We start from the raw sequence: 26,748 nt of genomic DNA, 5'->3' as shown, positions 1-26,748 counted from the left end.
TTAAATATATATGGCTGACATATATATGGTTCTTAATAAGTAGGGCTTGCCTGGAAGGCTTACTAAGAGAAAACATTTTTTCCTCTAAAAAGAGTATGACAGATTTGGTTTAGCTTTGCAAAGCAGCATCTGATCAAACAACAAGCATGCTGGAACAATGTCATTTGGACAGACAAGATGAAGGTGGAGATGTTTAGCCATAATGCACAGAGTCACAGCTGTCAAGCAAGTCATGAAGTTTACATTACTTGCTGGAGGAGGGGTGATGAATCAGGCTTGCTATGCAGCTACACACACCTTGCAGTCATTGAACAGAACACGCCGTAGTATTTTAGAGTCAAATGTGAGACCAACTTGAAACTAAAGCTTGGCTGAAACTGGGCCGTGCAACAGGATAATGATTCCAAGCACAACAACAAATCCAAAACAGAATGGCTGACAAAGAAAAAAAAATCAAAACGCTGCAATGGCCCAGACCTCAAACAGGCTGAAATGCTGCAGCGGAGCCTTAACAGAGCTATGCATAAATAAATGCCTGGAAACCTTAATGAACTAAAGCAATGTTGGAAGGCTGGGCTAAAATTTCTCAGAATCAGAATATTTTATTAGTCATTGGGGAAGACTGGGCTAAAATTCCTCCACAATGACATTAGAGACCAATAAAGAAGTTATTGTTACTAAAGGTGGTTTTATAAGCTGTTAAATCATGGCGGTGCAGGCTTTTGGATTGAGCACTCATAACAAGCCGGATGATCCATTTCTTCTTTAGCCTGGAGCATGTGGTGTCTGTGTTTTCCAAAAATTTCAATTCATTGACCACAGAGCAGTTTTTTTACTCCATGTCCATGTTGAATGAGCTCTGGCTCAGAGATAACAGCAGTGTTTCTGGATTGCGTCCACATAAGGCTTTTTTTGTTTTTGCCTTCATCTGCATTTGTGGGTGACCTGGCAGACAGTGATGTCTGGAAGTGATCCTGAGACTATGCAGTGATTTCTATGACAGAATCATGCCTGTTTTTAATGAAGTGCTGTTTGAGAGCTTAGTGATCTCAGGCATCTAATATTAAGAATCAGCCTTGTCCATATTCAGTCTTGTTGACAGACAATATGTTATGCACACATAGATGATAAGTTGTTTACAGTCTTCACAATTTTACAATTTTCAATTTGAAATTGTGAGATGGAACAGTTGGAAAAGTGATGATGAAGTCACCTGTGTCCCAAATTTTCTTGTTGAATGACTGAATATTGGAGAAGTGAAAATGTTTTTTAGCTGGAAGATCCGGTCTTTTAGGGCAACTAAAGTGGCCAAACGGAGCTCCAACACAAGGATAATGTAATTAGAGTACCATACCTGGAACGAATGTAGAAAAACATTAAAAGAGATGTTTGTTATCTCAAAAATCTCTTTAAAAAAGACCACAGAAGAGAAGTTTCTATGATGAAGCACAATGCAGAATCTGGTAGCTAGAAAATGAAAACCACCAGCTTTACTAGATAACTGTTACAAGTGCTAAATTATAAGAGATGAAAGCTGGAAAATGGCCTGATCTACATGATTTTCCCCTCACAATTTTATTGGTAGGGAAACTAACTTTAATGATGCTCTGATTTCCTAAATTTTAACAGAAAGAAAAAGACACTGATCATCGGAGATTTCATTTGATAAGGTGGATTTCAAGATTCTGGCAAAAGGTCTATAATATTTACCCTTTTCTTGGAAAACATTTTTAATTTTAAGAACTTTGCACTGCAAACGTTTTTAGATAACAGATCTGAGCTCACTCTGGTTAAGTCTCAAAATGGCAAAGACATAATTAGGCAACATACGCGGGAGCTACAACAACTTATTGTTTTCTGGTGTAATATAGAATTTTACAGTATTACCATGGCAACCACAATTAGAATAAACATCAGAATTTTTATAAGTTTGCATCTAATAGGTATAAAACCGTCAAACTGCTTTAGTAAAATTTTAATTACTCTAGTAAAATGTAAATTGCTCCAGTAAACCCTTAAGGGAAAAAAAATGCATTATAAAGTCATGCCAAGGGACATGACCAAGCATGCTTGTGTCAACTGTTGCGAGTGAGACTGAGTATGTCTGTGGTTAGCTGTATTTCCTAACTTTCTTTTTATCATTGGATTTGTACGACTGTATATTATTCCTTCTGTCCTTTTTTGTTTTTTAGGGAGGAATGTATCTGCTCCAGCTGTTAGATCATCATGTCTGTAGTGGCACCACTCTGCTGCTTCTCTCTTTTTGCCAGTCTGTGAGCATTGGCTGGGTGTATGGTAAGTCACAGACGAATAGCCAACCAATTACAGACTGTGTTGTGACAAAAAAAAGACGCTGCTCAGATTCAGAACAATTTTCACTGAGACAAAGACCAGTGTGTGCTTGTTTGGTATAAATTAGTTTGAAATAAATGGCTGGTCTTTCTAATAGCTCTCTTTTACCTAAAGGTGCTGACCGTTTTTATGGTAACATCTCAGACATGATTGGCTATCGTCCACACCCATTCATGAAGTACTGTTGGCGCTACATCACTCCTTTCACCTGTTTTGTAAGTCATGTCATATAATAATGTATAATTTGTGTTTCCCTTTCCACAGTTTTGGCACTGCAGAGTATTCACACTTTTCAGTTTTACACTGAAGAATAATCCACTTTGTCTTATCTCATCACAGGGCACCTTTATCTTCTCCATTGTCAGATATTCCCCGCTGAAGTTCAGTAGCACTTATGTTTATCCACTCTGGGCCAACATCTTGGGCTGGTTCATTGCCACAGTCTCCCTCTCCCTCATTCCACTATTTCTATTATATAAAATAATCCAGGGAAAGGGCACTCTTCGACAGGTGAGCCTTTTTTTTCTCAGAAATGATGGAATCAGTGTGAGGTAGCTTATATTTGATGGGGAAGGGATTCACTTTTAAGAACCATCACTGACAAAGAAAAACATTAACTTATGGCATACATTGAGCGTTCACTGTTTTTGTTTATCTATGCTTAGTTATTTTGGTGTATTAATAGCCATAGAGGAGTTTTTTTTTATCAGTGGGAAAAGCTGTTAAATGTATGAAAATGCAGTTAAAAGTCCAAACCTATGACCCTGTTCATATTTTCCAAAGCAGTCCAGTCTGAGTTGGAGACTTTGGTTGGCTGATTCTGGCCCCTGGGTCTGAGAAAAGTGTTTGGATTTTCCCACATTGTTCAATACAGTGTTTGACCATTTTTAAAGACTTTTGGGGGATGAATGACGTAATTGAATGTAGTTGTGCTTTTTTTTGTTTAAATCTGGGCAGTTATACAGAAACAGAGGTCTTAAACTGGGTATGTTCAAGAATTGTTAAATACAACTTGGACTGCGTACACCGAATCCCTGGCCTTTCACCAGGAGTATCAGCAGGAGATCTCAAATCATCTTCCATAAGAATGGGTGGAAAACACTTGTAGAATTAATACAGGGAAAACAATGGATTCTTTTCTTTTTTTTTTCTGTTAAATTAGCGAGCCTTACTCCACCATAATGTGACCGTGGCCTTTGAGTTTCATGTTAAGTCAGTTCTGATCTACTGCTGCAAATACTTATCAGCACACTAAACGTATTTCACCTGTTTTGTGTTTTTATTACATCTTCATGAAACGTCAAATTATAATATTGTAATACTGAATTGTTCATTTACAGGAAAACTGAATGCAATTCTTTCATTGGTTGTAAAGTTTCAAGATTGTATTTAATTGCGCCTCATATCTTCCAAAAAATGTTAATCAAAAATATATTTAAAAATGGCTTTTTTTTAAATCCTCAAAACAATTACAATCTACAATTTATCCTTTCTTTCCTCAGCGTTTCTTAGAGCTCTGCCAGCCTGTAGACGAACCGCTGTTTGATCAAAAACTCCATTTTGCTTTGGGACGAGGTGGTACAGCAGACCACACAGAGCTCGCTCCTTTATCATGCAACGGGGAAAACGCTCAATGAACACAATAACATAACGGACATTGTAAATTACTCTCTGCTCTTCTGAGCTTTTATCCATCTAATGAAACTTAAAGAGTGCTTTGAAAAGAACAAGCATGCCCTGAAATTTTTACCTACAGCTTTCACATTTGTACCTTACCTTAGTTTACCTTTATCTAATTATATTTCATCTTTAAGCTTTAATATCTTCAATAGCAATAAACATATATTATCAAAATATATTAGAACAAGCTTATATACTGTTTATATAGTTTGTCTTAAGCGAGCTGAATAATAGAACTGCACACACACACACACACACACTCACACACACACACACACACACACACACACACACACACTCATGTAATTTTAAGCTGCGTTACCATTTCATATGAATAAATAAATCCCATGCAGTGATGGGATCAAAATGCTGGCATTCTGATCCATGAGAAGGCAACTCGGTAGTCAGTACTACATTATTCCATGACTAAAGTACTCATGTAGTACCCATCTGCAAACTCAGGCGTAGTTTTGAACTCATCTGTTAATTCTTGTAACTGTATCTTGATGGTTGACCAAATCTGTCCAGACAATTGTTACTATTAATTTAATTATTATTTTTTATTATTTTGTATCGGTATTTTGTTTGTTTTGCTTAGTCACTTTGTTCATTTCAGATCAGTTTCAAATATTTAAAAGTGTTTGCTTCTTCATTTTTTCCATAATATGGAGGGTTTTGTATTAAAGACTATGATTTGCAATAATGATGTCCCAGTCTCAAAAAACACATTCTTCTTGTGGTGTTGTGTTGATAATTTTGACCAAAGGGACAGACTAAAGCTGAAGAAATTTTCTGTGTATTATTATTTTAACTTAGATTCAATAAGATATGAAAAGTGGAAAAAGCAGCCAAAATCTACAGAAAGGCTGAAGACCACTTAAAAATTCTACAAGAATATTTGGCTCCTTGTAATGTAGGTAACTGTATTGATCTGACAATGGAAATTGTTGTGTTACCGCAGCAGTATAAAGAATAGGAAGCAAAATATGAAGAAATGAGGAGTGGCTTCCAACGTACTGTAAGTTGTTCTGTTTCGCAATTTCTTGAATAAAAAAATTAACCCTATACATTTTTTTGTGCAGTAAATGAGATTATTAAATTATTTTATTAAAATGTATTTGAAGAGAAAATAAATATTTTCCACTTAGTGAACCAAACTATAATTCTTTTATATATATATAATTACAAAGTGTGTGTCTGTTGGTAAAATAAGTGTTGGACATGTCACCAGTTTTCAAAGTAAATATATTTCTAAAGGTGCTATTGACATGAAATTATCACTAGTTGCCAGTAACAACTCATCCAATCTACACATGCAAAGAAATAAAAACATAGATGTCTATAAATTAAGGTATGTGTAATAAAAAAATACTGAACTCACTTCCTGAAATTTATTTTCAAAAGCCTTTGTTGGTGATAATGTCTTCAAGATCCTGTATGGAGAAACTTGTGTCATGCATTCCCCCAAATGGATTTTGGTCCATTCTTCCACACAAACCATTTATACATTTTTCCACTCCTGCACAGTGGGCATGGACCACCCATAATTTTGTTGTACATATAAAATGACAATAAAGGGCTACTCTATTCTAATTGAAATCCTGACTGTTCTGTGGATTCAGGTGACTGGCTGGGCCATTCCACCAGCTTTAATTCCTTCTCTGAAACCAACTGAGAGTTTCCTTGGCTGTGTTTGGTGAACTGGTGTTCTTTTCACTTCCAGGATTATGGCCCCAACAGAGCTCACTGGAACCTTCAGTAGCTGAGAAATTAACCAATAACCAACACCATCAGTATGTTTTGCTACCATGAGGGTGCCAAGGTCTTGAGAGAACTCACTGGTTTAACCCATCATTAGATGCTTCTTGTGTGTGAAACATTGGTAATTTTTATAGCCCATCAGTTGGACTGAACCAGCTGATAATGATTTACACTGAGTGGCAGGATTGCTTTCTAATGTGTGGATTAGATGGATTATTACTGACATCTGGTGAGAATCTAGTGAGAATTCCATGTCAAAAGCACCTTTTGAAATATATATTTACTTAGAAAACTGGTGATGTGTTCAATACTTTATCTATTTCTATATCTATATATAAATTCCCCACTCATCCCTGTAGGCCTTACCCCTCCTTACCCTTTAAGGTCAGGTTCTCTACCCGACGCCTGGGAAATTGAGGGTCCTGCACTGTATCTTTGCTGTTCTTAGGACTGCGCTCTTCTGGACAGAGATCTCGAGTGGTCCAGTTATCCCTGAAACCACTTCTCTGGTGAGCCTGGTGAATGAAAGAGATGGGCTGGGGCTAGAGGTGCCAAATTCCACCATTCCCACCTCCCTCCATCTCACACAGGCCGAGAGAGCAAATGTTGCTGCATTGCAAGAGCGTTTTGCAGATGCGTTCTCCCCCTGCCCAACGTACAAATCTTATAGATCACTATTTTGAAATTCACCATGGCCTCCACACGCTGCATATCCTGCCTTCTTGGATGACCTGATCATCCACAGTGACACCTGGGCGGAGCATGTGCACTGGGTGGCCACGGTCCTGAGGGCGGCAAGGCTCACGGCCAACCTATGCAGATTTTAAAGCAATTCTTAATTTAAACACTATAAAATATATATGTGAAGTACATATACTGGAAAAACCACCCCCAAAAATCGTACATAAAATACAGCTTTGTGTTTTTTCAGTGTTTATTTGTTCATTCCATTTCAGGACACAGTTTATCTCATTCTTAATTTAAATTGCCCATTTAATGATGTGTGGGTGGCATGACCATGCACAACAAAGATCTGAGTTATTTTTCAGTTAAAAAAAAAAACAACCCAAAACAAATACAAACAAACAAAACCAAAAAATCTCAAACCTCCCACTCAGACTTGTAAAAATCATCTTCTGGGACAGGATGATAAACAGAGCAGTGGACACACAGTTAGACTGGACTGACCAGCAAGTGAGCGGGTGAGTCAGTTCACAAAATGCAATCCATGTATAGAGCAAACAAACAAACACACAAAGCACAAACAAACAAAACCCAAAGACAGAAACAAAAAAAGCAACATTTTACAACTTCAACCTAAAGCGCTCTATCTATGCAAGATAGCACGGGGTGCTGTGTAGGAGTAAAGTCAGTTTTAGTCCACTTCTGTCAGGCCACAGGGTCTTCTGAACTCTTGACCTCGCTCATGAATCCACTTATTTGAGACTGACAAAAAGACAAGACAAAAAAAATTAACCAAGTAAAGCAGCTTGAACATGCTGTCTAATAGCTTTTGACATTTTAAATCATATGAACACTTTTACTTTTTTGTAAATAAGCTTGCACATCTCAAGTACCTAAAGTAAACCACATTTAAGCCTGCTGGATTCTTCTCTTATTTATAATTAATTCAGTATTTAGACTTGTACAAATGGAAAAGCTAGCAATTATTAGATTTTATTTTTACATTGTATTAGGGAATTAGTTTTGCTTATTATAGTGCTGTTTTATCATTATTAGTTTCATTTCCTCTCTAATGCTGCCTCATGTTTTGCAATAACATCTTGAATTGTGAACCTGTTAATTCACATACTTGAAGTGATAAGAGGGGTTGTAGAGTAGAGCACTTAAAAATTCTGTACAAACCAAAGCACACATCAGGACCAATTGGATTAAATATTAGATATCAAATATTTTATTTATTGTGCAGCTGTAATTGTCATTGACCTCCTGTTTTCTGTTTTCTTGTCTTTATGTATAATGAGAACGTGGCCGTTTCCAAACCTATTTGATCACAAATGTGGCTTTATAAATCTGAACTACAGCTTACCCCATTTGCTTCCTACTAGGACAGGACAGGCTGCATGTCTGGTCCTATAGTCTCCCTCGCCGCTCCTGAACAAATTATACCAGAACACCGATGTTCCCTGTGGAAAAATAAATAGAAGGCAAATATGACGATAAAGTTAAGTGTCCAGTAAAGAGGAGGTTTAAAAGTACTTGGAGTAAAAATGGCTTACTGCTCATGGTACGGTAAAAAGTCAAGGGCACCAAAATAATTCTGGACTTGAATTAGCTTTAAAAAAAATTATAAAATCTTTTTTTTTTTTAATGCCTAGGAAGTGTGTTTGTTCAGCTGTCTTTGTGAGATCGTGACTATTTCTGATTTTGTTAAAAAACAGTTTAACTATAAAGTAAACACTAATAGCCCGAGGATAGCAGTAGTATAAAATAAAAAGACAATACGAAGGGAATAATAATGCAGGTCTTCACACAAGCTCGCTCACAATCAAAGAAACATAAAAATATCATCACCTTTCTTGGCCAGATTGCTGCTCCAAAGTCAGGGAAGACTGTGGCACCTCCTGCCTCAACATCACTCATCTGAAAAAAGACAAGATCATTTATAATCACTAGTGATCATTGGCTTCTCGTAAGACGCTATTCCATAGTACGTCATGTCTCAATAAGTTACATAAAAAATAAGAAAGTGTGATTGTTCATGTTGTGAAGTTCTTCCCTCAATGCGGTTAGTTTTCTTTCGTCCTTAAACTTGTTTACCAATTGTTACCAATTTACGGTATAGATAAACATGTACATTGTATGATGTATGAATTTAAACCATGAACGGGGGTGGGGAGGTGGGGTGCAGCAATCCATACACTACATGCTCTACATCATTCAAAATTAAAATCTTGTCTCATAGACAGCTCAGTGTTAGCAAAGGCAAAAGAAAAAACAAAAAAAACAAGGTTCTTTGTCGGCCTGTTAATGGCGCACGGACAACAAAACTCTCTACAATATGTACCAGAACTGATTGACATCATTTTTGCTATGTATTGATATTATTCAGTATTATTGCCAAAGAAATGTTACAACCTTTTGCACTAATTCTTGATTGTGAACTTAAAAATTATGACAACACACTGCAGCTGAATTAATGCCACACTATCAGAAGTGTCTATGAAAGTCAATCAATCCAAGTCCAACATTGAGCCAGAGCTTTTGCTTATGCCCATGAAGCCGGAGTGAAACGATGGAGAGTGGATGCCAGGATACGGCCACCACTGCCTTCAATCAGCAGTGAACAGATACGTATACTTACGTAGTTTAAAAAAGTCGCCACACGATTTCCAGTGCCTAATCTTTTGAAAGCATCTGGCTCATCTTTCTATAAAGATAAAATTTAAGAGTGAAGATACATAATAACAAACTGCACACACATTACTTACGTAGTTTAGGAAGGTAGCAAGTCTATTTCCATCGACGTGGAGGTTGCTGTCAAAAGGACGCTGCAACAGATGTTTATTTAACCGATCACCAAATAGACTCAAAATTAGAGCCTGCCATTAAGGGCACAAACTGCATTCAAATTAAATGTATTATTTATCTGTTATTTGCCAGACGTTTATGTTTTTTGCTTTAATTTGAGTTAAAGACAACTTTTTATATATTTAATACATTATGTCTACAAGGGAATAGAAGAGAATCACTCTTATTATTTAGCGCATTCTTACCCTCAACTACATAATTGGAAAAATAAAAAGGTATATATGTATATGGATATATATACACATATATACACACTCATGTATTAGTCATTCTGTAACACAAGTAATTCTGTTCACAAGTAAGACATATTTAAGTTAAGCTTTGGAATGTGGGAAGCATGCCAAGACAAACCACAGAGGTTTTCACATCCACAGTGCACACAAACTTTCACCTAAAAAGTTAACTTACCCTGGAGAAGTCAAAATGTGGCTCATACTGTCCTCCCACGCCATAGTTTGCAACCTGGTCAGCCAATGACAAAAATGACCCTTAGACAGAGGTGATAAATAAACTCTCCTGTCCACTGAGAACTGAATCAGTAACTCATGTTGTTGCTCTGTGTATCATTGAACTTGTGCAAAACAACTAAACTACACTACACAGGACTACAAATCCAGAAGACACAAATCTCAGTAATGGCAAAAATAATTAACTTGATAAAGGGAAATTTTCCCAGCTAATTCTGCATCATTATTTCTAACAGACTTTTGAAAAATTTATCAATTATTTATATCTCATCTTTTAACATTGCAAACTCCTTCACAATACTTTTAGTGAGTAAGAAACTTTTATTCATGCAACCTTGTCAAAGGTTGTCTTTATTTTTTACTTGATTCATTTGTTTGGTTTTATTCACATTATGTGCCAGAGGGGTTTTTATTATTGTTTGTTTGATATTAAAGCCATGTAAAGGTTATTATTAATTCATATAGAACATATTTATAACTTGTATAAATATGAATTTGACTTTGAAAAGTACATGTCCTGTGTGTGAAGCTGTTGCATGTTTTCAGTATCGGTTTGATGGTTTCATGAGTAAGCTCTGACCACTGTCCTCTAGTGAATTTGGCACTTCAATCAGAATTGCTATACTTCCCTTAGAAACTATGAAAACAGAAAATATCCAACTTATGGAATAGCGATGGTTTGGATTCGTCTAAAGACACTCTTAAATAAACCAGATCAAATCACGTAAAAGTAACAGCATCATTATTTTTTCTTCCATTATTTAAGAGTTAGTATTTAATTTACAAGTTTAAAATAAAGTACAGTAAGTATATGTAAAAGGTATGACCAACTCAAAAGGAACCCCATAGGGTGAGCCCACAGGCTGCTGTGAGATAAAGCAGATGTACAATGTAAACATGGTCAAAGCTGTAAGTGATTATCTGGGGTTAACGCCTCTATTTGGCAAAGTCACCAGTCTTAGTGGAATCTTAGTAGGAGTACAGTTACCTCTGATTTCATATGGGACTGCACATTGATATGAAAAACTATATGATGAGATAATCTGAACTGGATGGCATTGTTTACCTGTTCCTCTTGAAAGAAAGTGACATTTCATTATAAAATTACTTCATATTATTGATCTGTGATTAATTTTCTGCACATGGGGAAAACTAGTCACGCCCATCCCCATATTACATGCAGTCACTTTAAGGCTTGCAGAAACTAAATGCTCCTGTGTGTGTAGAATTGGAGTAAATATAAAAACTAGCTCTCAAAGAGACAGAGATGTTAGAAATAAAAGACATAACCGAAGTCTCCCGTTGGACTATTTGTTTGTAGTTTCGATAATCTCGGTTTCAGCTGGAAAAATCGATCCAAAGAAGTGATGGTGCACAGGCATATCTGAAGTGAAGACTTAATTATTTAGAGTCTATTCTTATATATCATTAACTCTACTTTGGGTTATTGAAATCTGGTTAAAAGAGAAATGCTGTAATTTAAAAAAAATAAATAAACAAAACAAACAAATAAAACAAAAACATATTTAGTCAAGTGAATGCACCAATCATTCATCTATTGAAGTTAAAGAGTAAAAACAGTATTTTTAAGTGTCTGAGTAGGATTTTTGACTTACTCAGTCAACACTCACTAGCTACACAGGTTAGGCTAAATATCAAATGTGTGAAATAAACTCCATTACCTGCAATAACTCTGCAGTTTCTACTGTGAGACCGGTGATGTCTTCTATTCTCTGATTGACTCTGTCAATGATGGGGTCCTCCTCTCCTTCTAACCATGCACTGAATAAGCAAATAAGTATTAAATGTGGCCCCCACACACACACTTAAAAACAATTCGCAATTTAGAGAAACAAGACAGGATATACAACAAATGATGATACAGTTTTATTCTGACTGTATAAAGTACTCTGAGTACACGAGTAGACTAGAAAAGCACTATATAAGAACCAGTCCATTTAGTGAAGCTATTAAGATTTAGTCCTATTAAAATATGTTTGGACCATCAGCATCATTCACTTGACACATGCAGTATCGCTGGTTCAAGACCAGCAAGAGACCCAAGCCCAGCCTCAGGAGGATACAAGCTAGTGTATTCCTGGAGTCCGTCATAACTAAAGAAACTAAAAACAACAAAACAAAACCAAAGGATCCTTTTTTCCTGGATGCGTTACCTTTTCGAGACTCTGTAGTTGGCTGTGGTCAGGACACCTGTTTTGGGATCACGGACAGTGGCTCTTGCAAGCTTGAAAAAAAATAAATAAATAAATAAATATATGAACAGAAAGAAATAAAACATTAAACAGAAGAGTTAATCCAACCATTCCAGTTCTACATTGTGGTACCACTCTTCTCATCCCCTCTTAACTGTTAATCCTAAATACTTTACAACTATTTCTTATTTATATGCCGAGCAATAAAAGTTTTTTTTTTAAAAGTCCATGTTTTGCTCTGTACAGCTTAGCCTGAATGAGCTTTTAAACACAAAGAACGTGCACTCTATCAGCATCTGTAAGAAGGTAATGTTCAAAAGCTTTCCTCCTGTGCATTAGTCTCATTAACCTTTAAAGTAATTAAATATTTTAATGGTGGTCAGCCATTTTATTAAATAAGATAACCTTTATCTTATTTAATAAAATGGCTGACCACCATTTTAAGAAATGCTTCTTGTCTTACCCTGGGTTTTGCCAGTTCTTTGATCTTCTCAATCTCCTCATCTGACAACGAATCCAGGTAGCGCACAATGTGGGGGCTGTCCCACTCGTCCTCTTCTCTAACAGGCTTCAGCAGAAGACGAGGGTTTCTTTTACCGTCATGGTAGCGACAAAACAAACGGCTCCTCCTCGCTTCAGTCTAGTAAAAATAACAAAGAAAATTTGTAATTTTATCATTCTTTTCAATTTTATAACTAACTTTAATGGAAACAATGTGCAGTGCCATGCATTTATAATGCAGCCTCATAATAGCACAGGTATCTGAGCTTGGTAGCAGGGTTGACCGACCTCTTCATCATTTTAAGCGTCTAAACTTTAATAGACTACAGAACTATCTCTGTTGTAAAGGACTCTGTACTCCGTGCGTGTGGTTTTTCCTGTGTTCCTGTTTGTTTATACAGAGAGCAGCCTAATTTTGTTGTTTAAAGCAAGAGTTGTAGCTTAGGTTCCAAAAGGGTTACTAAATCCCCATACACTAGTAAAAACACCAATGGAATCCAGTTTCTTTTGATTCAGACTGCTGACAATAAACACATCTAATTATGCAATAGGTTTCCAGTTGTTGTCTATAAAAGTTTCTGTGCTCTTATTGTGCACAAATAATCACCATGTTTAGACAATTATACTTTAATCCTCCTTTATAGTTTGGTTATAGTTTGCACATAGAAACATCTGCAACAGAGTCATAGTAAAATTAGTTTCTTATGTATTGCTTTTCAGGATTACATACATCTTAAATCAGGGCTGACGTTTTAGGCTTGGCTAGTGCTGATTTTACATAGCATCAGAAAAACAGCCTAAGAAGTACGTGTTGTTTACAATTAATAATAATAATGGATTGCATTTATATAGCGCTTCTGGAGACCCTCAAAGCACTTTACAATTCCACTATTCATTCACACACTGGTGGAGGCAAGCTACAGTTGTAGCCACAGCTGCACTGGGGCAGACTGACAGAAGCAAGGCTGCCATATCGCGCCATCGGCCCCTCACCAGTAGGTGGTGGGGTGAAGTGTCTTGCCCAAGGACACAACGACCGAGACTGTCCGAGCCGGGGCTGGAACCGGCAACCTTACGATTACAAGACAAACTGCCAACTCTTGAGCCACGATCGCCCACAATTAGCTATTGACTTGCTTTGCCATACTCCATTTGAGATTACGTGCATGAATGTCCATAAGAATCAATGAAAACACATAAATACTCAATTTAGGATTTGGTTTCACAAAATAGCGATTTAAGATAGAAAGAGTCTGCAGGATGGCTCACCATTTGGATCCCCTCTCCTCTGCACAGAGCCTCATAGGAGTCTCTCTCTGGGAGATGGTCTTTGGGTCTACTGTAGGTTCCCAGCTGAATGGGCTCCTCAGATGGAGGCTGGTAGTCTTGGTTCATCTCACGGAGCTGCTTCATCAGTAGCTGCTCAAAATAACGGAGGTTTCCTCCTGCCCTCTGGTGGCTGGGATCTGTCAATACAACAAAAGCGATTAACAGAGGTAGAAGAACATGATGATATGAAACACTTTGGAGCCGTGTCCCTGTTGTGTGCTAACAACACATTTCAAACAGTAGTCATAGTAGGTAGACACTGAAAACAAACTAACTAATAAATAACCCTGCAAATCTGGCTTTTTTCGACTTTATTTTGTTAAGACTTTGTGATATAACTGCATTTACTCATTTGCCAGCAACAGAACAATTATGACGTTTTTTTACTTCAAATTCATCAGCTATAATATATCTAATGGTTATTATTCAGATAAAGACAAAACATTTTTTTTAATTTTGAAAACCTTATTCACTAAGGTTTTCTTAGTGAATACAACACTAAGAAAACCTACTATTATCAAAAAACTTTCCCTTTGTGTCTTCCTCTTGTTATTTGTTGTTCAGTTACTAAAGTAACTGAGTTAAATAATGGAAAAAGTGCACCCTCTTGTGGAATTTACAGGTAGTGCCACTTCATTGAAGCCTAATTAATTTAGTAGCAACGTCAGCTCATTTACAGAAACAAAGAAACTTTAAGTGTATTTTAGTTATTGTTTATCCTACACGTTGATTTTGTTGTGGTTCTTCTAGGGGGTTAATGTGTTTGCAGTTTGCTGGGTGTAGTTTTACACAGGACTGTAAGCATGTGCGCTTACAGCATTACACATTTAGTTAGGAAATTTCCAGAATGACTACAACCTCAGGATCTCCTGATGGAATTAATATTACTGCAGGTTATGAGACAGTGAGAACATCATGTTTCTCTCCTCCGTTTCAGATGTGCTGTCTTGTATATATATAGCCAGGTATGTGCTGGAAAATGTCCCAGAAATGTGTTTTCATGCTGTACATTTGCGTCCCACTTTTACGGGCGAGTCACATACTGGAGTATTTCTGTATGAGGTGTGTTATTTGCAGGATATTTTTGCAGCACTTGATGGCATACCATTTCACCTCTACAACAGCTCAATTCATTTCACTTGACAAGTAAACAAGTATACCACAGCTTAAAAATGTAGCTGTAGCCTGTGACCTAAAGCTGTCAGAGCCTGTGATACAGAGGCTAAAATAACAGTTTAAACCCACAGGCCACTTTTTTTTCTCGAATGGACAACACCCAGCTACTGTGGTGAGCACAGAGCACCACAACAGTCAGAGAGGAGAGTGAACTGTGGTAACTAGTGAAACCAGAAGGAAGCAAACTATTAATTACAGCACAGTAGAGAAATTGAGTTGTAGAAGAAGGTGTAATTAGAAACAAATGAAAAAGACTCAGCTTAAATCTTTAAACATATTTACATAAAACATTTGATCTAAATATGTGTCCCATGAACTCCATTCATCCAGTTTTTATATTTACAAGGAAGACTACATCTGTGTCCGACTCAGGCTGGAAATAGAGTGTGTGTGTAATGAGCGTTGGTGTGCAGGAAGAATGCTTCATTTGCCTATGTTGTATTTTACCAATAGCTACAAGCCGTCGCGTCAGTTCAATGGCTCGAGGGAGGTCACCCATTTGGTAAACAGAGTAGCTGAGGTAGTCCAAAATGTCTGCCTTGGAAACCACAGCTTCCTCGCCATCGTCCAGCTGTTTCAAGGCCTGCTGCAGCCACAGCACGGCATGGTAATAGTCTGCATCGTTGTAAGCCGTCTTTCCCATGTCGAAGCAGTCATCCACGGTCAGTACAGCATTGGAGTGCACACCTGATGGAAACCACTCAGTAAGACTAAATGACTGAACAAAATGTACTTTAAGACATACCACTTTTTTAATGTGCACCATTTATTAAGTTATTAACTAAGTGATAGCATAGTTGTGTGCCAGGCAGACAACATTTTACTTAAGAAACTGAGAACTGAAATATCTTGTAACTTAACAGCTAACAGATACTGGCTTGGTTTACTTTTCAGGAAGTGCACCTACTTTTATGAGAAATTAATATGAATTAAACTTGTTTTAACCTGCTATAAAGTAGTAATAAACAGTGTGGTGACGCTATGGTTCAGGAGGTAGAACAGGTCATTTGATCCGTCCTGAACCTCATATTTCTATCAGCACTGATGTGCATGATAGGTCAAAACACTTAAGTGTGAACCAAAAAGTAACAGACAGACAGACTCTGGTGTGGTATTACTACCTCTCGCCCGTTTGACCTTTTCTAGTCAGGGTAGAATATTAATTACTTTTCCATGACATGCTTAAGTTACTCTGCCCTTTGTGATATTGTCATGCTTTTTAATATTTAACGCACACTTCTTGCTTACCTGGCAGCTTTCCTTTGGAGAAGGCTTCAGAATCCAGTTGGTACGTGTCCTGCAGGCGCATCAACGCCTTGGCTGCACCCGTCTCATCTTCCTCGTCTGGGAAATATTGTCTGTGTACGGACATGTTGGAGACGAACCCTGGACAGAAAGTAAGAATGTCTTTCTGTACATCTCATTTGCATGTATCACATGAAACACTGGCATATAATTCAAATTTGGGTCACTGTAAACCTGTTGGTATTTAATTGTTTACTTACACATGCAGAACAGCAACATTATATTGCTCTAGATGTACCAGCTCTAAAGGTGTAGCTGGAATGTGTTTTCGCCTTTTTAGTCAGTCTCTGTGTGTTTGCATGTCTTCACAGACTGTACTACACAATAGCATCACAACCGTACAATACACAGTTACTGAATTCTGTACACTTATGCTAGGTCTATCTGCCTTACACAGATATGGTCCTGTGTCTAAACACGTACACACTTTCAGGTCCAAGTGCACAGAGACAAAGACACACACACTCTTCATTGCCAAAATATGCAGATATGAGGAACAGCTGCAGCTAAAACATGACAAGCTCTGTTCTTGATCACAGCATGTGGACAAAGCAGCACAGTAAACATTTCCACTCCCCAGCAAAAGCTGCATTCATTCTCCTCACATCCATTCTGGAGCTTACATTTGCTCTGTGCTGCTTGCCTTTTGGTTATGCTGACAGAGATATATTACTGTATATATTGTGTCATGGTGACAATACATAGAATAGGTGAATACGGGTTGCCAGGTAGAGTGGTTTGATCAGTCAGTAAAATTACAAAAAACTAGAAATGTTTTTCCTGTTGGGTTTTGCTTTAAAAGTCATTAAAAGAATGCTATTGATTTGGGATTAATAAAGGGTAACATACAGATTTGGCCAAGAAAACATATACTGAGGTATTTCTCTATATTTTGCAACATGCAATAAGTAAAGTGGCAAATGAACTGCTCTAGACGCAGAGGTAGGCACTATTTAAAAAAACATTTCCCCTTTGTCTGATTGTAGCATGCACGTGATGATCTGCAAGATCTCAGAGACCACACGGAAAACATCCCAATTTTTCCAAACAGAGTTCAAATCAGGGCACTTCATGAGTGCTCCTTCAGTAAAATACTGTTTTGGAGATATAGCCTTACCATCAGCGGGATTCTGAAGTACCAGGCTCTCCAGTTCAGACCACTCAGTGTTGAGTCTCTTCATCAGTTTATAGGCATTCACTGGGTGAGCCAGGTAGCCTTCTGGGTCAGCGGTGGACACTCTGGTCAGGGCATCAAGTTTATTGGCCCAGCTAAGAAACGGATACAGGGTGATTCTACTACACATTTTATACAGAGACAATACACTTCATATCAACTTACCCTATAAATGTGAGAACGGATTAAAGGAAAAGTAACACACAGTCAACAGACTAATATGGGGTGATGTCTGAGAGTTCAGAATGTACCTTTTTACAGCGGCCAGCTTGGACTCCTCTGCTTTGATGTACTCCCTCAGAGACTGAACCAGCTCCTTTTCTGTGTAGATCAGGTCTGTCATTTGCCCTGAAGGCACACACACAGATATGAAGGTAAATTAGAGGTTTCACTGAGGATAAAGTCAACATCAGCTTGTTTATTACTACAATTTCAAGCAATTTGCAGGTTTAGTGTTTCTGAGACAAAATGACTCATTTCACATTAAAACTCCATCAAGCGATACTTGATGACATGTTGGTGCAGCGCTTAGCCTGCTGATCAGACGGTCGAGAGACCTTTCTGTTTGTTCAGCATGTTCTCCATGTGGGATTTTCCTCTGGGCACACTTGTTTGCTCCCACAATGAACACAGGGATATTAGGTTAATGGGTAAATAAATATTAGCTGTAAGACAGGCACATTGATTAGACTGTATTATAAAAAGCTGTATTAGTGTGCATGGAAATATATGAATACGTGTTGTCAGGTACTTTGGTTTGAGGAGTCAGTAAAAAAAACAAAAAGCTATAGAAATGTTTTTCTGTTGTATTTTGCTTTAAAAGCCAATGAAAAAAATGAATCTATTTCTGGTAACACTTTCTCCCCACCACTCCCCTCAGACTTAGGCTGAAAATAACTCTTCGGCCAAAAACTGCGGGGCTTTAATAGTATAGAATTACTCAGCAAAATTACAGTTAAGCACCCACCCATGAGCCTTGGAAGAGATAGATGGGGTGTAGTGTGCTTAGTAAACATCCTCATGGGATTGCTTAGCTTAACAGAAGTTTTAAAAGACAGAGGATAACAAGCCTGCATTGTTTTTGCATGCAAACAGCATATCTGACCACCTAAGTGCATTAAATCATCAGAACAGCACATCAGTATACCTTTCCAAGCAATAAGAACTAACCAGTTGAGCGATGTGACACATATTGTATACAAAAAGTATTTTCTGTATGCCAGCAATGTCTCTGTGATTGCACAAAGCAAGGGCGTTGTGTAAGAAAAGCTTTTTTCCCCTTTTAAAGTGGTTCAAGAGATTAATTTCTACGGAAATCATGCTGAATATCTGAGCACTGATTTGAAAGAAAGAAGGAAAAAGGAATCTATGTACCACAACTATTTCTCTATAAAGTTATTGTTAGTCCTCTTCTGGCCACATCCTCCATTTAATACAAAGTGCAAAGCACAGATGTGCATTCTTGAGCAATTCAGCATCCTATTATTGTGGTCAAACGTGGCCGATCTGATTAAAAACAACACAGGTAATTGGTAAGGCATCAATCAAGATTGTTTTTTTTTTAATCCAGAGTAGCACTGAGCTCTTGACCCGTGGGCTTGGTTTGATTAATCAGTTGAATGAATGAATGACTATTTATGCAAGTCCTGTAAATGAGTCCCAAGTAATTCCAAACACTTGATGACAGATTAAAGGCTCACTCACCAATGCTTTCTAGAGTTTCTGGATTCTAACACTAAATGACAAAGTTTGCCAATCTACTTGAGGATAATTGTTGGAACAGATACTAATGTTTTATTTTCTATTTGTTCTCTTTACCTTTTATAGAAAATACTTATTTTATATTGATGCCTTCCAAAAGATGGGTTTTTTTCCCCACAATTTTATTACCCATTGACTTATAATACGACAAAAAGGAGGCAATACAGGTTAGCAGCAATGTCTTTCACATTCTACCAGTCCCTCTCTCTCACACACAGGACACCAATCGGCCTGACTCATTTTTAAGAGTCAGGCCCAAGGACACTTCAGTATGTGAAGGAGGCAGCGACACTGTGGTAAGTGGACTAGCTGCCCTGACAACCAGTAAACCTACCAATGGATGTAAAGATCTCTGCCCGTGTGGTCCGGCAGCAACACAGCAGGACCGAGGAGACAAAAAGCAGGAGTTTGCCCATTCTGCCTTGTTCAGTAACCTGCAATTACATAACAAAACATAATCACATCATGTCACAGTGGCACGCAAAATAAACTAGTTATGCTGAACATTATAAAGCATATAAAGAGATTTTTTTTCCACTGCTCTCTATAAAACTCTATGAATAAAGTGTCTTTTTTGAAGTATTCCTCCTTAAAGCCGTTTAACACAATTTGTAAGTGTATCATATATAAATAGTTTCAAACTTTCAGTTTGTGTTACACCAAGTCTGTAGTTTATTCAGTGACTCTGTGTTTCCAGACTAAATTTGCAGATTGCCAAACAATTCTCAAAGTTTCCAGCACGTTTCCTACAAATGACTCATAGTCTATTGTTCCCAGTTCTCACTGAGAAGGGAAAAATAGGGGACACAGCTGTAATTGAACAGTATATTTTTAATATGTTTATGTGTGTAATTTTCTCATTTCTCTTTCCATCAGGGTCGCGCCAGGTCGGCATAAGTTCATTTTCAGTCTCCTGCTCTACAATTCAACATGACAACCAGAAAATTTATTTTGGAAACGAGCTCGTGCATTGAAGATAATCTTATGTACCTATTTACTTACTTACGTGCCTTGCTTTTAAAAATATAACCTAAATTTCCATACAATTAGATGCATTTGACACACTAAATAAAACACAATGAGGCACAAAACCTCAGTGTTTATTAATGGCAGACTTTGCCACAAAGCATTAGTAGTGTTATGAGGATTAAGTATCGGAGCCAGATACAGGGCAGAGCAGAAAAAGTAGAAGAAAAGTAACATCAGTCCAAGACTGTAAAAAGCAACTGTGTGCTACTTTCTCCTTTCCTTCTGTTTTTAAAACATCACTTCGCACTGATGACTGTTTACTACAGTATGTTTAAAACGTACACATCTATAATTCTAACTGCAAGCACAGACACATTGATGTTTGAATAAATTTGAGTAAAGAAATAGCTTAATAACCTCCTGGAAAGAAAACACCTTCTGGGCAAATACAGTGATTTTCTACAGTGACAATAAGAAAGCAACATGGTGTCCAAAAGGAACAAGCATAACAAATTTACAGGAAATAAATGTCAGTGTGTAAGCACCATATCTGTCTGCCAGTGATGGTGTGAGGCCTTTGTGAAAATAGACGCAAACACAGGTGGTATGTGGCTCATATGTGACATCCTGATTCTTCTGATGGGGTAAACATCTGACACAGACATGCCGATGCTAATCTACAGCAGGCGCGACTGAAGAAAGACTGTGAAATCTCCTTAACGTGTATAGGAAAGAACTATTTTTCCTCATCTTCTCTTTTAACATTTACAATTACAGCTATTACACTGGAATGTACCACAGAGGGTGTAACTTTGTAGCCGTATGATCAAAAAAATGATATGACTGGACCAAGATTCAGGAGAGACGAAGCAGCACACATTTAGCCACACTGTTCATTTTCGGTTTAAAAGAAAAAGTTACACATTTTCGAAACAGAAAAAAAAACTTTCACTGTCTCTTCCTGAATGTATGAGAGCTTTAAATCAGTTCACAAAGAATGTGACTAAATTTGCATTGTATGCAGAATAAATATATTTGCATTTGAGTGACATGACTGACAAACACAACCCTTATGCTGAGCTGACAGATGTATATTGGCTGAAAACCTTTATGCTGATCTCAGAAAGAAGGCTAAGACATTCTTTAATGCAACTTTGTGTGCATTACTAAGATAATATATTACTAAATATATTCCTTGCAGTATAAATTCAGCTTCTTGTGTGTTACATTTAAGCATTTTGAGTTGGCTTAAACACTGGCTAGATAATCATCACCAAAGTCTCAAACTAAAAAGTAAACGATTGCTTCTCTCGCCTTGTAATTTACAGCCAGTATCATTGCTCAGCTCAAACAGAGTCTGGCCTGTTTCTGCAGGTGGCAACATTCCTGAAAAAAAGAGGTCTGTTACACTTACTACTCGAGTGGTGTCGGGTTTTTCTAGAAAGTAAAATGAGGACAGGCTAGGATGTCCAGAGAGGTCCTGAGAGTTCAGGTATGCACAGCTGCACTTTGTACACAAGCCAAAGCTGTGTGCATGCATCTCAGACCTAGGTAGGTAGGAAAGCAGGCAGATCTTCAACATTTTGCCATTGCATTAAGGAGCATCAGTTTTAATGTTGAGCATTTGCAAAACTGGCCTGAACTCAATGATAATAGCCTAAAAGTATCTCTGCCAGTTCATACTGGGGTTGAGTTTGTTCAGACTTTCCTGCTTTACATGGAGGAGTGGCTCTGTAAGTGAGATAAGGAACCAAAGCAACACAGTCTCTGGCAAAGACATCAGGATGCAAGGTCTGCAGTGGGGCAGGGGTTCCTATTAGGAGCAAATGCACTTAGAGTAAAATGTTCAACTTCTGTGGTCATCTTGTTCTACTCTTCCATGGGACTTTACGTACTTGAGAAAAACTAAACACATAAAAGCATGGCTGGTCTGTGCAACATCTGTCCGACTGGTGAAAACACTAAAATAAATTTGAGTTTTAAGAGGAAGAAGATTAAACATATCATTGTGCAAAGATAAAATATCTTTCATTTAATATATGTTTATATAAACATTTCATTTCTAAGAAATACAAACAAGGGAAAAAATGAAAGCATTTATGACCTCGGGCTTGTGCAAAGAGGACGGAGCTGTCTGAATGATGCAATATTTCAACACTACTGCAAAATACTTCTACCAAATTCTGAACAAGTTTAGTTTTTTCCCCTGAAGATTAACCTTGAATCTGAATGGCTCATGTTTGCAGGACATATGCTCCATGACAGCACGGGTGGACATTCTAGCCAAAAGACCTTATGTTTGGGTCACTTTAAAGGCAAAAAGTGCCACTTATTAATCTCTGCACCCTGTTTTTCACTCTGACTGTTGTGTGAATGTTGTGAATGTTTGTCCACTCACAGCTACTTCAAGTCTGGTAGGCTAAATCTGTTATAACTCCAAGATGGAAAGTGTGTCCAATGAGCACCCCAACAATTTTGTAATCAGTCACACATTTAATTGGGTCACGCAAGGTAGATCACATGTTGTTATTTTTTTAATGATGACATCTGTACAGTTCCTCTGGAAAATTGATTATATTCCACAATGTTGAAAACAGTGACATCGCCCACCCATACATAACAGAATAGTTTAAATAGAATTTTGGATGAGGAGGAAAGAAGTCGAAGAGTCCAAAAGAAATTCATTTCTGAGTAGATTTGGCCCCAAACACCAAATTCCAGTGTTTTGATAAACCTAGATGGGAGTAAATGCAGCTATCTTTACATGTAAGCAAAAAATGGAAGTTGCATGCCAGAAAACTAAAATCTGGAAAGAGAGAAGAAGAAAAAAAATGCCTGGTACTTGCCAATTTTTTCCACTCTGGTGCACTAAGAAGAAAAGCAAGCAGTTGATGCTTAACAGATATTTTAACGACTGATGTAATCAGTAAATAAGATTCAAACTCAACGCCCACACGCAGACATGGACACATAACCATGTCACATGCATGTTACACTGTGCACCGCATACAGCATCTGCACATACCATACCCAGAACAGGTGAACGTGCCCAGGCAATCAATGGCCATCAGTCTTAAGACACAGAACTATCCTCCAGCAATGAAAAAAAATTCCAGAGTCAACCTGGTGATCGTTGCTACTCTGTGCAGTTCAAATTACACTGTGGGCAGGAAAAAAAAGAGATTTCCCTCTTTAACACCCAGCTTAGGTTGGTTACGGTTTGTGCTTTTTAAGATCCTTACTGACAAAGTACTAACAATTTGCTCAATTCTTCAGGGCTTTTAGTATAAGCGGGCAACCCCTTCATTCAGTTTCATCTAAAGCCACTCGCACTTTGACTTTCACTTCTACTAAACGTCACAGGATGAGGTCAGCAAAGTGGAGCAATTTTGTGGTTTTGTGTGGTCAGCAAATCAATGGAAATACTACTTATGACACATCCCCTACTTTGATATGGAAAGAGAGCATTCCTCATCCAAGATCCCAATCATGTTCTGCTGACCATGGAAACAGATTATCCAGAGGAAAAGCGTGGAAAACTACTGACTTCTACTGTGGTTTATATTAAGGCAAATTTGCTGGAGATCAATAATAACCCAAATCACCCTAATTTAATAAGTTATTAAATAAAACAAAAGATATTTTATCTTTGCATTTATTTGGGGATTTTACCCACTTGACAGAGAGACAGTTGTAGCATTCAGTTTAGTTGAAAACAGTTGGATCAGGACAGCGGCCGCAGCTTTAGTAAAAGAGTCACCTGTCTTCTAGGTTTATACAGCTGGCAGATGTATGAAAGCCTTTTATTTGTTACCTTCCATTTATACACACTCCCTTAACAGCCAGAGACAATTATTTGCATTCTACCATGCATAAATCACTGCAGGGCATCTTTTAGCTACCAGGCCAGTGTATTTAGTGACGCTGTGCCATTTGTTAAGGGAGAACAAAGCCCTTCTTTTGGAGCTATGCAAGACCTAATCTTTTGAACCCAGTGAACAGAAGGCAGCCACAGTGAATTCACCCTTAATTTATATTGCAATTACATATAACAGCCCTATGTGACCTATTTCTACGACTCTAATGTGAGTATAATAAGCATTCAGCGGTTTTACATGGTTTATTCGGATAACTAAAGTTATTTAAGTTTGATAACTAACGATTTTTCGGTCATTTTCAAAGACACTTATACATATCTGATAGCTGCACGTTCCTTAGTGTCGTAAATTGATCTTTTTTATTACTCTAACATTAGATGAAACTAATATTTTTGGATTTTGTGTAAGTACTTGTAACTGCCACTGCTATCCCATTCGTTTTACATGGTTATTTGGCATAATAACAGCCACTAGCGATCAAAATAATCGTTAGTTGCAGAGCTAGAGGTGTTTTGTTTGCGGTACATGAAATAGAAACAATGTCACCGCGAGGCTGGAATATGTGTCGATAACTGCTAACATCAGACCAATCTTACACTGCTTACGTGTCTGCGTGAGAGCAGAAATTAGGTAAAGATGAGCAAAACTCACTCTTCCCCCGCGACCGAGTGTGCAGACCATCTCCAGAGCAGAGGAGCCGTCCCAGTGACGTCAGCCCGGGACGGCTGTTTCTAGAAATTCCCAACACTTCCCTTTTTTTGGTCCCGTAAATGTCCTGTAGTTCGTGCTGTGTAGAGATTTTAATTCACTGTGCCGGAAAAAAAGCTACACTTTCCGCTTTAAAATATGTTGGTGTGTGTAAAACACAGAATGTCATCCACGCGTGAGATGCTCGGTCACAAAGTTTCGCGCAAACTTTCAAAACTTTCTCCTTGTCCGCTGTGGAACATTTGCTACTCAGCTGTGTCTCGCGTTATAGTGTAACCTCCAGAAACAGCACGGGAATGAACACAAACCTCACTGAATAACATGTTTTGTTTTCTTTAACCTTGGGAACCTGATAGTCTGTACAGTCTGGTGCACTAAAAAAAACCAAAACAACAGAAGCCTGTTGGACCCACGATTGACAACCATCCCAGCATGTTCGGAAGGCATGCGAGCTCAAGGACTCAGCCGTGATGTAATCCTACACAGCATTTAGTGCGATAGCTAATCCGAGACAGCATTTAATGTCAGCTTACCTTCATTCTCGTGGCTTTCAAACAGGACAGTCACGTTTGAGAATGTAGACGCAAATCCACTTGGCACCCAGGGGTTATGAAAAGTACGGAGAGGGGAGGAAAGCGCTGCCACGTACAGAACCTCCCGAAAGGCTCACCTTAATGCTTTGAATAGATGCGCAGAGACATTCCCGCGGCTTCTAAGCTGTAGGGTGGAGAATTGGCTCTTCTTATTTAGAAAGTAAGACTACAGTCTTATTTTTTAATTAAAAAAAATAGTGTGCGTGTATATACATATATGCGCATTTTTAACTTTACATGAATACGATTTTTTTTTATTTCAATGGTATACATATTATATACAACCCCGTTTCATTTTACATTTTGCAATGGCAACTGTATTTATGTAGCCCATTTCATTACATGCAAACTCAGTGTGCTCAATACAGAAGAACATAAAAATCTGTGTAGGTTTAGAATAAAGGCTAAAGGCAACGGAAAAACATATATATATGAAAAGCAAAACAAAATCAATAAAACCAAAATCAAAAAATACTTATTTAGCCTGTGTAAATAAAAAGGTTTTTAGTTTGTTTTTAAATGCACAGATGCAATTGTTCTCAGGTCAGCAGGCAGCTTGTTCCAAAGAAAAGGACCCCAGTAAGTGAAAGCACCCTCAGTACACTTAGATCTAATTCTAGGAACAGCTAAAGGATCTGCACCTGGTGACCTTTGAGGGCTGACTGGACTGTAAACAGTGAGCAAGTCAGAGATTCCCTGGGGGGCTTATGAACTACTAAAAGGATTTTAAAGGTTCTGTATTGCACTTGGAGCCAATGAAGTGCCTTCAATAGTTGGTTTGTGCTCAAATTTCCACATATATGTAATGATTTTGGCTGCTGCATTTTGAATGAGCTAAAGTCATCCTGTTGATGGTTTGGATAATTTTGCCTTAAAATAATCTAACCTTCTTGATGTGAATGCATGGACCAGTTTCTCAGAGTAAGTTTGAGATAGAAATTTTTTAACCTTGGATGTGTCTTTTTAAGTGAGTGAAAGCAATTCTCGTAATTCTCGTATTGATGTAATTATCAAAAATGATCAAAACTGTGATCACTGTGCAGAATGATACCGAGTAATATGGCATCCAGTAGTTAATGTCATCAATGCAAATCATTAGTTTGTGAACAGAGGATAGATCATCAGAGGAAAATAATAAGTACAACTATGTGTCATCTGCATAAGATTGGTAGGATATATTGTTATTCTTTATGACAGTACTAAGTAGGAGCATGTAAAGGTTAAACAGCAATGGAATAAGGACAGACCCTTGAGGAGCCCCTGGTTAAATTTTGAGTTGTTCAAGTTGTAAATTGCCATTTGAAACACAAAAATTTCCACCCTTTAGAT

General features: G+C 37.7%; 2 protein-coding genes across 6 annotated transcripts in view; one reads left to right on the top strand and one right to left on the bottom strand.

Annotated features, from left to right (window-relative positions):
* The window catches only part of LOC134635877 (sodium- and chloride-dependent GABA transporter 2-like), a 14,004-nt gene extending 8,917 nt beyond the window's left edge, over nucleotides 1-5,087 (top strand). For both annotated transcript variants that reach the window (XM_063485514.1, XM_063485515.1), the window contains 4 exons: nucleotides 2,193-2,295; nucleotides 2,467-2,567; nucleotides 2,692-2,862; nucleotides 3,855-5,087. In XM_063485514.1, coding sequence (XP_063341584.1) covers nucleotides 2,193-2,295; nucleotides 2,467-2,567; nucleotides 2,692-2,862; nucleotides 3,855-3,989 — 510 coding nt within the window. In that variant the 3' untranslated portion in view covers nucleotides 3,990-5,087. The remainder of the gene's footprint in view (nucleotides 1-2,192; nucleotides 2,296-2,466; nucleotides 2,568-2,691; nucleotides 2,863-3,854) is intronic.
* A 1,639-nt stretch (nucleotides 5,088-6,726) lies between these two features.
* LOC134635878 (prolyl 4-hydroxylase subunit alpha-2-like) lies at nucleotides 6,727-25,467 on the bottom strand. Of its 4 annotated transcripts, none has more exons than XM_063485518.1 (15): nucleotides 25,360-25,467; nucleotides 19,606-19,705; nucleotides 17,762-17,858; nucleotides 17,454-17,605; nucleotides 16,280-16,417; nucleotides 15,479-15,718; nucleotides 13,796-13,992; nucleotides 12,489-12,665; nucleotides 11,987-12,057; nucleotides 11,495-11,594; nucleotides 9,754-9,807; nucleotides 9,119-9,184; nucleotides 8,329-8,397; nucleotides 7,844-7,940; nucleotides 6,727-7,239 (listed from the first exon to the last, which is right to left on the bottom strand). In XM_063485518.1, exons 1-15 carry the CDS (start codon nucleotides 25,363-25,365, stop codon nucleotides 7,169-7,171), a joined length of 1,635 nt encoding a protein of 544 aa, XP_063341588.1. In that variant the 5' UTR covers nucleotides 25,366-25,467; the 3' UTR covers nucleotides 6,727-7,168. The 4 variants fall into 4 exon arrangements, 3 of the variants coding, with proteins under 3 accessions (XP_063341588.1, XP_063341587.1, XP_063341586.1); XM_063485517.1 differs by lacking the exons at nucleotides 9,119-9,184; nucleotides 25,360-25,467 and adding exons at nucleotides 9,246-9,305; nucleotides 24,770-24,870; XM_063485516.1 differs by lacking the exon at nucleotides 25,360-25,467 and adding an exon at nucleotides 24,770-24,870.
* Between the last annotated feature and the right edge of the window lie 1,281 nt (nucleotides 25,468-26,748).

Source organism: Pelmatolapia mariae, linkage group LG10_11, assembly GCF_036321145.2.
Source record: "Pelmatolapia mariae isolate MD_Pm_ZW linkage group LG10_11, Pm_UMD_F_2, whole genome shotgun sequence".
Lineage (NCBI taxonomy): Eukaryota > Metazoa > Chordata > Actinopteri > Cichliformes > Cichlidae > Pelmatolapia > Pelmatolapia mariae.
The sequence above is the reverse complement of the archived record's forward strand: the minus strand, read 5'-3'. Positions and strand labels throughout refer to the sequence as shown.